Consider the following 9,419-nt stretch of genomic DNA (forward strand, 5'->3'; position numbering starts at 1 on the left):
ACTTTTTCATGTATCCCATGGAGCCTTCATAGAAGCCCCATGAGGAAGGAGAGAGGTCGTATCACCCCACACACTTTGCATTAGAAGCAAGTACATGAAGGAGCCAAGCCTGGACCTTCCAGGACCTTGAGGGGGCCACGTATTGTTGGGAAAGGGTCCCTTATTGCCGTCTAATAAAACCTTAGTCATGAGACCCTTCCAATGTACGTGGGTGGGTCATATGCTTGGGGGATGATTGCCAATATTTATCTTGCGGGGAGGGGGGGTGGAAATAAAACTTCTCTTTTTAATGTATTTATTCATGAGATACACACAGAGAGAGGCAGACACATAGGCATGGGGAGAAGCAGGCTCCCTGTGGGGAACCCGATGAGAGACTCGATCCCTGCACCCCGGGATCGAGACCTGAGCAGAAGGCAGATGCTCAACCACTGAGCCACCCAGGCGCCCCTCAAGAAAATTTCTAAAGGAATTTTTGTGTGTTGAAGTAGACTTACAGGAAAAAGAAAAAAAATTTTTAAAAAAATCAAAAAATAAAGTAGACTTCTAGGATCCTGGGGGTCAGGCTAAGATTGCCTTTTGCCCTATAGCAAAGTATTAGCATCGAGGCAGCTGCGTCCCCAGAGGAAGGTCACTCTGCCTGTTTTGGGGACTTGTCAATGGGCTGTAGGTAGTGAGGACACGTAATAATTTCTCTTCTGCCTTTGTTTCCCACATCAGCGTCAGCAAGGAGTACCTACCAGATGATTGATTGATTGATTGATTGATTGATTGAAAGATAAAACCTCGAGAGTTATCAACAGAACGCTGAGCCCCATTCTTATCTTCAAAGAAAAGTCAGCACAAACGTCTCCAAAGTTCAAACTGTCACACAGTTTATCAGGAGGAGTGTGCAAGGACCTGCTGCAGGAGTGACAAGTGACAGGCAGTGGAGGTGAAGGGTCCTGCTGGGCAGGACTTAGTATCGGAAGGGGCAGCACAAGCAAGTGCCTGGAACCACCTGGAAGGGAGGCTGGCTGCCTGTGGCTGAGCCGCGGAGAACAAAAGACCAGAAAACCATCAGCCTGGGATGGAGGACGCCTGGCAAAACCAGGCTGTGGAGTTTGGGGATGTGTTTCTCGGGTCAGAGCTGAGGGCCCCACGATTCCCAGACTGGACCCCGACCTTCAGGCAATGTAAAGTTAGGCTCCCCCCCCCCCATGAACATTTCCTACTGTTGACACCCAGATGGATCTGGAGTTAGACACACACAGCTCGGCTTCTTTTAAGAGGCTCCCTACACCGTCGGAGCACTTTGTGACCTCCCCGGGGCAAGGACAGCCGGTTCATCCCTCCCTGAGTCCCCAGTATGTCTTTTTTTTTTTTATTTTATTTATTTATGATAGTCACACACAGAGAGAGAGAGAGGCAGAGACACAAGCAGAGGGAGAAGCAGGCCCCATGCACCGGGAGCCCGACGTGGGATTCGATCCCGGGTCTCCAGGATCGCGCCCTGGGCCAAAGGCAGGCGCCAAACCTCTGCGCCACCCGGGGATCCCCCCAGTATGTCTAGGAAGATGCTCCAGCTGGGACCCTCTAAGGGAAGGAAGGGAGGGAAGGAAGGAGGGATGGAGAAGAGTGAGGTCAGTGTAAAGTTCACGGCGAGGCAGTCTATCCCTTCGGGTGGGCCTCTGGGTGATGATAAACACGCGGCAATTACATCCTGTTGTGCAGTTATTAAACTGGGGCAGCGGGGGGGGGAGCAAATAGAATCAAACGTGGACGTTTGTAGAGAGATCGAAACATAGAAATCAAAGGGAAGGTAAAAGTAAAATCGATAACATGGGGTTTCCCGGAGCCTGCCTGAAAAGACGCTTCTGTGAGAGCGGAGGGTGGATGCTTGCAGAGAAAACAATCCAGACGCGGTATGGAGCTGGGGGGACCCGAACCCAAGCCGCCTGCCCAGAGCTGCCAGCCCCGGCCCTGGTGCACCGGCTCCCAAACAGCCTCCAGGAGCCTGGGCCTGGGATCTGCCCTCTGTGGGTTCCAATCCCGGCTTCACCCCTTCCTGCAAGGACAAGCCTTCCTTCTCCCCGGCGGGCGAAATTGGGGTGAAGACAAGAGCCACCTCTCCCTGGTGCCCCTGGAGATGGGAGACCCCAGGGGATAGATGCCCCATTTAAGTGCCCCATGAATGTCAGCGACTGGGAGGTATTAATTTACCCTCATGCACACCTGTTCTTAAAGGAACTGGAAGAGGCAAGTGGAAAAGAGGACCTTGCAAGCTCGGGACAGGTTAGGGGTCTGCAGAAAAGGTGACCACAAGGAAATAGGAGAAACCCCTACAAAGAGGCTCACAAATGCACACGGGGCGGGGGGATCCCTTTATTTAAATGGGAAAAAGAAAAATCTCTGCAAAAGATGCTCAGTGCACACGTCTAAAGAGAGTGGTGGATAATAAGTGTTGGGTCTTTAAACCGGATGTGAGATCAAGCCTAGCAAAGCGGAGGAGGGGGCTGGGGACGGGGAAGGAAAAGACAGTGGAGGGAAGGGGCAGGGGAGGGAGGCGGCCCATCGTTTTCTTCCTGGTCGGCACTATTAGACTCGGCCGGTAGGGGGCAGAGGCGCTGCCATGGGAAAGGACCAACGCCATCGCAATTCTTGACCCTCGGCAGACACCGTACCCGGTTTCCTTCGAGGGCGGGGTTAACCGCCCGGAAACGGAAGTCTCGCTCTCTTCCGTTCTCCGTTCCTGCCGCCTGCTGTGAGTGTCTCTGCGGGTAAAGGGGAGCCTGGGGGGCCATCCGGGGTAATCCGCGAGTGGGTGAGGCCTGGGGGCCCCGGGCGTGGGCCGCGGGTGCGGGGAAGGAGCCTGGAGCGCGGCGGCCTGGGCATTTCGGCGCGGGGAAGGAGGAGAAGCGGGGTCGTGGCCGCTCCCCGCGCCCCGCTGACGCCGACGTTTGTGTCCCCGCAGGTGCCGGCCGCGCGCTGACCCCCGCGACCCCCGTTGCCATGGTGAGTGTGGCCCGCGCTGGACCCCCTCGGGGAGGGCGGCGGGCGGGGGGGCCCCCGGTTCCCGCGAGGAGCTGGTGGCGGTGCTCGGGTCACGGCCGGAAGCGGCGTCCGCGCAGCTCACCAGCGCTGGCTTTGCGTTGCAGCCTCGCAAAATCGAGGAAATCAAGGACTTCTTGCTGACGGCCCGGCGGAAGGACGCCAAATGTGAGTGGTCGGCCCGCCCGGCCGTGCGGCCGCGTGCGCCCCGAGCAGTCGCGCCCTGGTCTGTAACTCTGCTCCCCTCCCCCATCCCGCAGCATCCCTACCCTGGTCCTTCCCTGCTCCCTAACCCTGCACCTTCTTGCAGTCCCTCCCCTGGTCTGTAACTCTGCTCCCCTCCCCCCCCCATCCCGCAGCATCCCTACCCTGGTCCTTCCCTGCTCCCTAACCCTGCACCTTCCCACGTCCCTCCCCTGGTCTGTAACTCTGCCCCCCCCCCATCCCGCAGCATCCCTACCCTGGTCCTTCCCTGCTCCCTAACCCTGCACCTTCCCACGTCCCTCCCCTGGTCTGTAACTCTGCTCCCCCCCCCCCCCATCCCGCAGCATCCCTACCCTGGTCCTTCCCTGCTCCCTAACCCTGCACCTTCCCACGTCCCTCCCCTGGTTTGTAACTCTGCCCCCCCCCCATCCCGCAGCATCCCTACCCTGGTCCTTCCCTGCTCCCTAACCCTGCACCTTCCCAGGTCCCTCCCCTGGTCTGTAACTCTGTTCCCCCCCCCCCAATCTCACAGCATCCCTACCCTACACCTTCCCTGCTCCCTAACCTTGCACCTTCCCACGTCCCTCCCCTGGTCTGTAACTCTGCCCCCACCGCCACCCCCATCCCGCAGCATCCCTACCCTGGTCCTTCCCTGCTCCCTAACCCTGCACCTTCCCAGGTCCCTCCCCTGGTCTATAACTCCCCCCCCCCCCCCCCCCAGTCTCACAGCATCCCTACCCTAGACCTTTCCCTGGTCCTTCCCTGCTCCCTAACCCTGGACCTCTCCATCGCACTCTAGATTTCACCCCATCTCCACCTTGGGACCCCCACCCTGGCCATGCCCTAGACCTTCCCGCAGTTCTTCCTCCGGTCTCTAACCTAACTCTGGACACACACACACACCGTCACTGTCCTAGACCTCCCTCCAGTTCCTTCTTAGACCTTTCCCGCCAGACCCTCATTTCTGGAGTATCAGACCGAGGGCAGCTGTTGAAGCCTATGCCTGGCTGCCAAGAGCAGGGATTTTCTCCTATTTCCCAGAAGAAAGAACTTTGTTGGGTAGTGTGTTCCCTTCTTAATTGTGAGCATCTTTTTTTTTTTTTTTTTTTTTTTTAATCGTGAGCATTTTTTAATCCATCCTTATTTCAGAAAAGGCACATGGTCTGAACAGAGTCCTTAACTAGGTGCAAGTCTGGAAACGCATGTCCGGGAACCCTGACCTTGGTGCCACGATGGGTTCTGGGCCCGCTTCTCCTGATACAGGCCCCGCACAGGGAGTTGTAGGAGTTAGTTTCCCTCGCCCGTGAATAAGGAAAAGGGGACAATGCATCAGAAGCCTACAGCAGCAAGCTTTGGGTGGATCAAGTACCAGCCCCCGGTGCCCTGTGTTCTCACTGGTGCACCCCTGGTGGGAGGGGGGCTCATGCTTCGTACTTTGTAGATCTTGAAATCACATGGGGGGGCGGGGTAGTCCATAGTCTTCATTTGCTGCCACATCAAATGCTCCTTAAAGCTTCCTTTCCTGCTCACAGATGTGTCATCAAGAGAACATCAGTCATTTGTGAAAGTAGATCCGTGTTCTGCTGACGCTTGAAGTGGCCAAGGCCCTAATGCTCTGTCAGTGGAAGGATGAAGTGGTGGGAGCATGGGGAGAGCGCTGTAGTGGGTTCATGGGGATCTGGAGGGTCCTGTTAGTGTCCCTCTGCCTGTGATCCTCTAGGACTGTTTGAATGGTTGTCATCTCTGGGAACAGGTAGGAGCATCTGCCCTGTCCGATTCTTTTTTTTTTTTTTTTTTTTTAAGATTTTTATTTATTTATTCATGAGAGACACAGACAGGCAGAAACACAGAGGGAGAAACAGGCTCCCTGCGGGGAACCCTGGGATCCCGGGACCCTGGGATCATGACCTGAGCCGAAGGCAGACACTCAACCACTAAGTCACCCAGGCATCCCATGCCCTGTCCGATTCTTCAGAGACCAGTGACCCTGTCGTGCTATAAAGAGAGGTTATTGTGACTGTCTCGTTCAGACTGGGGACATTGGGGTCACTGCCTGGCTCTAATCCTAATTCTGTCAGGTAGCTGTCCTCAACACATGTAAACACAACACTACCTTTTTCCTCCATTGAAGGGAGGGGCTGATAATAGCATCTGTCCCAGGTATTGGTGCAAGGCTCACATCTCAAGGACCCTTGAGACTCCTCACTATGATGAAGAACTGGAATTCAGGATCCTGATTTTAGACCGAGTGGCCTGTGAGGGTCCGGGGTTATGGTCCTGTGGACACCGTAGAGTGTTCAGTGTTGGTTGAGTCAGCATTTCAAAACGTTCATAATTATAAATATGCATAACACAAGCCTCACTTAGGTGTACAGTCCACTGGCACTGGAGACCTTTCGAGCTACATTTTCTGAACTTGTGATCTTGCAAAACTGAAACTACACTCAAACACTAACTCGCCATCCTCTCCCTCCAGTGCCCAGATTCCTCCATTCTGCTTGCTTTGTGGATCTGACTGCTCGAGATGCTCCAGTGAAGGAAATCAGTGTTTGTCCTTGCGTGACTGGCTGGCTTCGTCTAGCCAGGGTCTTCGGGTTCATCCGTGTTGTGTAGCATTTGTCAGTTTCCTTTTTAAGGCCAAATACTCCCATCATGTGGGTGTGCCACAGCTTGTTCATCCAACGTGGACATTTGGGTGGTTTCTACCTTTTGGCTATTTCGAATCCTGGTCCCTTGAACATTGGCGTACAGATTCCTTGTTTCTGCCCCCTAAGTGAAGTACTGCGCAGTACGGTGGTGTGGGATAAAGCTTTTTCTTTAAGAGCTCCACGTGTCTTCCCTTACAGATGTTCAACTTAATTGGGAGGCATCCGCCAGCTGCTAGGGGCCATGCAGTGCACTTAGCTTTAAGAGGAATGTTAAGATAGCAAAACAGGTTGATTTGAATGAATACCCAGTTTGTTGAATTTATTAAAACAAGCTGAGGCAGCCATGGCCTTGGGCAGGCTTGAGTGCTTTCTCCTGTGATGTGCCTCATTTCTTCAGTTTCCAGCAGAGATGGAGTTGTGAGTCTAGGTTAATCTCCCTGCTTCTGTGGGGGCTGAGTGCGTGTCTGGTCAGGCACACAGGCTGAGACGCTGGAGCCTCAGAGTGGACCTTAGCCACCTGATTCATGATTGGCACTTCAGTGAGTTTGTAATAATGGTTGTTTTTAAAATTAGAATGAGTGACACCTGGGTGGCTTAGTGGTTGAGCATCTACCTTTGGCTCGGGGCATGATCCCAGGGGTCCTGGGATCAAGTCCAACATCAGGCCCCCTGCAGGGAGCCTGCTTCCCTCTGCCTGTGTCTCTGCCTCTCTCTGTGTCTCATGAATACATAAAATCTTTAAAGATGAGTTTTGATGGATACATGAAATGACTAACTTTCAGGAAAGTCAGTGTCCTCCAGTGGCCAGAGCCTGGAAAATGGGTTTTAAAATGTAAGGAAAAGCTTTAGCGCTTAACTCGGGCAAGGGGGTGGGTATCCTAAAGGAAGTGGTTGCCATTGCCCCAGGGGCGGAGAACCTATTCCCAGAATTAGAGAGGTAGAAAGTTCTTGATCAGAGCAGATAATCCACTTCCTCATTTGATGAGGTACTGTTAATCCTTTAAAAAATAAGATGGATAGGGACAGCCTGGGTGGCTCAGCGATTGAGCGCCTGCTTTAGGCCCAGGGCGTGATCCCAGGGTCTGGTAATCAGAGTCCCAAGTCCTGCATTGGGCTCCCCACTGGGAGCCTGCTTCTCCCTCTGCCTGTGTGTCTGCATCTCTCATGAACAAATAAATAAAATCTTAAAAATAGTAAGATGGATACAGAATGGTCTCGGGTGGTGTTCCATGTAGCAGATTCCTATGTTTTTGTGTGTAAACCAGTTAACGTTAAGTCTTAAGCCCTGACACTAATATAAAGGAACTGTAGGTTTCTGACACTCTAAAATATTGAAGTCTTAGAGGACCTCTGGTTTTCTGTTTCCACAAAGGGGACGATACAGGGAGGTAAGCACAGCCCTGACCATGGTTGCTGCCACAAATGTCGCTTTTCTGCATAAATTTAAAATGGGTGAACTGCGTGATGGCTTTTCTGCAATAACTTTAGTTGCCAATTCTGGTCTCTTTGGTAGCCGTCAAGATCAAGAAGAATAAGGATAATGTGAAGTTTAAAGTTCGATGCAGCCGATATCTTTATACTTTGGTCATCACAGACAAAGAGAAGGCAGAGAAACTCAAGCAGTCTCTGCCCCCAGGTAAGCGAGCCTGGAATCCTGGGGGGCTGATCAGAAATACGGAAGGTGCGTGCTTCGCTGTTGCGTTTCTTGAGTAGTCCCGAGATTGAGGAAAGTCCATTTTGCAGCTTGTCTTAATATCTCTCTTGCTGTTGGTAGTGCAAGGAATGAATACTTGTGGTCCTCAGACTTTACATCCCATACCGGAGTGTTTCCCTGGCCAGAGGACAGTTTGTTTTACTCCTGTCCGTCCTTTCCTGACACAGAATAGTAACAGCTAACACTCTGTGGGTAACTCTTCCGTCTCCCCACAACCCTACGAGGTAGATGCTGGTACTGATCCTCAGTTTGTTTTTTTTTTTTTTTTTAAATTTTTTTTTTTTTTTTATTTATGATAGTCACAGAGAGAGAGAGGCAGAGACACAGGCAGAGGGAGAAGCAGGCTCCATGCACCGGGAGCCCGACGTGGGATTTGATCCCGGGTCTCCAGGATCGCGCCCTGGGCCAAAGGCAGGCGCCAAACCGCTGCGCCACCCAGGGATCCCGATCCTCAGTTTTGCAGATTGGAAAATTAACTACTGTAGGCCATGAGCCTAGGTTTAGCCATCCTGACTGCAAGGAGATGGCCTAGGGTGCAGAGTGGTCTCGGAGGCTGCTGCTTCCAGTGGAAAGGTCTCCAGTGTAGCTTGGCTTTCTAAGAACTTCTTGAGAGCTCTTCATGAAGGCCGAGAGAGGGAATGTGTGTTTTGGTTGTTTTTGTTTATCAAACACTAACTTGGTTTTATGTTTTACCCCCTTAAGGTTTCTTTAACTTAAGGTTATTTTAGAGAGAAAACATGGTGGGGGTGAAGGGGGCAAAGGGAGGGAGAGTCCTAAGCAGACCCTGCTGAGCGTGGAGCCCCACATGGGACGCGATCTCACAACCCTGAGATCACAACCTGAGTGGAAACCAGGAGTCAGATGCTAAACCCATTGTACCATCTAGGCACCCCTAACACCAACTTAATTTTTTTCCCTTTTTTTAAATTCATTTTTCTTTTTTTTTTAATTTTTTTTATTGGAGTTCAATTTGCCAACATATAGCATAACACCCAGTGCTCATCCCAAGTGCCCCCCTCAGTGCCCATCACCCAGTCACCCCAGCCCCCCACCCACCTCCCCCCCACCTTTTTTAAGAGTGAGCATGCAAGAGGGGCAGAGATTGAGGATTTTAAGCAGGCTCCATGCTCAGTATGGAGCCTGATGTGAGGCTTGATTTCACAATTTCAATTAACTTAATATTTTAAGCACAACCACCATTTTCTGCTTAATCTCTGAGTTTTGTTCACCCTTATTAGCTTGAGTACAAAATCCAGACAAGCAAGAGTAACTAAGTAAAATGTGTATGTTCGAGGTGACTCACTTTTGTATCTCTTTTCCTCTAGGTTTGGCAGTGAAGGAGCTAAAATGAACCTGGCCTGATTTGAACTGTATTAAAATTTTTGGAATTCTTATAACGTCTTTTGTCTTTGAGGATGGGAAGGGAAATATTACTTGGTCATGGCTTTGGGTGGGAACCGGGGGCAAGGGGGGGGGTGGCTCCTGGTTGCCACCTATTTGCATCCCTCATCTTAGGCTGTGACTTCAGTGGGCAAGTAAAACCATCCTCTTTTTAGCCTAAGTTTGAAAATAAGTAGATGGAAACAGAAGAGCCAGATACTTGTGGAAGTAACCCAGGATGCCCTCATAGGATTTAAAAGTCATTTAGGTAAAGTGAGCTTCCTATTAATGAAGATAGTAGTTACAGGGTGGAGTTGATTAGCTTCTTGGAAATAGCTACAGGCTGAGCCATCCCACCCTCCTAACGGAGCTCTGCCTTCAGATCCACCGTGTAGGAGAGGCGTGAGGCTTTTTATTCAGACTAAGACCCTTTGTTTCCTAAG

General features: G+C 51.8%; 1 protein-coding gene across 2 annotated transcripts; it reads left to right on the forward strand.

Moving 5' to 3' along the window:
• The first annotated feature begins 2,688 nt into the window (after positions 1-2,688).
• RPL38 (ribosomal protein L38) lies at positions 2,689-8,990 on the forward strand. 2 transcript variants are annotated; one of them, XM_055336666.1, is made up of 5 exons: positions 2,689-2,743; positions 2,954-2,994; positions 3,138-3,198; positions 7,396-7,518; positions 8,922-8,990. In XM_055336666.1, exons 2-5 carry the CDS (start codon positions 2,992-2,994, stop codon positions 8,945-8,947), a joined length of 213 nt encoding a protein of 70 aa, XP_055192641.1. In that variant the 5' UTR covers positions 2,689-2,743; positions 2,954-2,991; the 3' UTR covers positions 8,948-8,990. The 2 variants fall into 2 exon arrangements, with proteins under 2 accessions (XP_055192641.1, XP_055192648.1); XM_055336673.1 differs by lacking the exon at positions 2,689-2,743 and adding an exon at positions 2,785-2,803.
• Positions 8,991-9,419: the final 429 nt, after the last annotated feature.

This window comes from Nyctereutes procyonoides, unplaced genomic scaffold (genome assembly GCF_905146905.1).
Source record: "Nyctereutes procyonoides isolate TBG_1078 unplaced genomic scaffold, NYPRO_anot_genome, whole genome shotgun sequence".
NCBI lineage: Eukaryota > Metazoa > Chordata > Mammalia > Carnivora > Canidae > Nyctereutes > Nyctereutes procyonoides.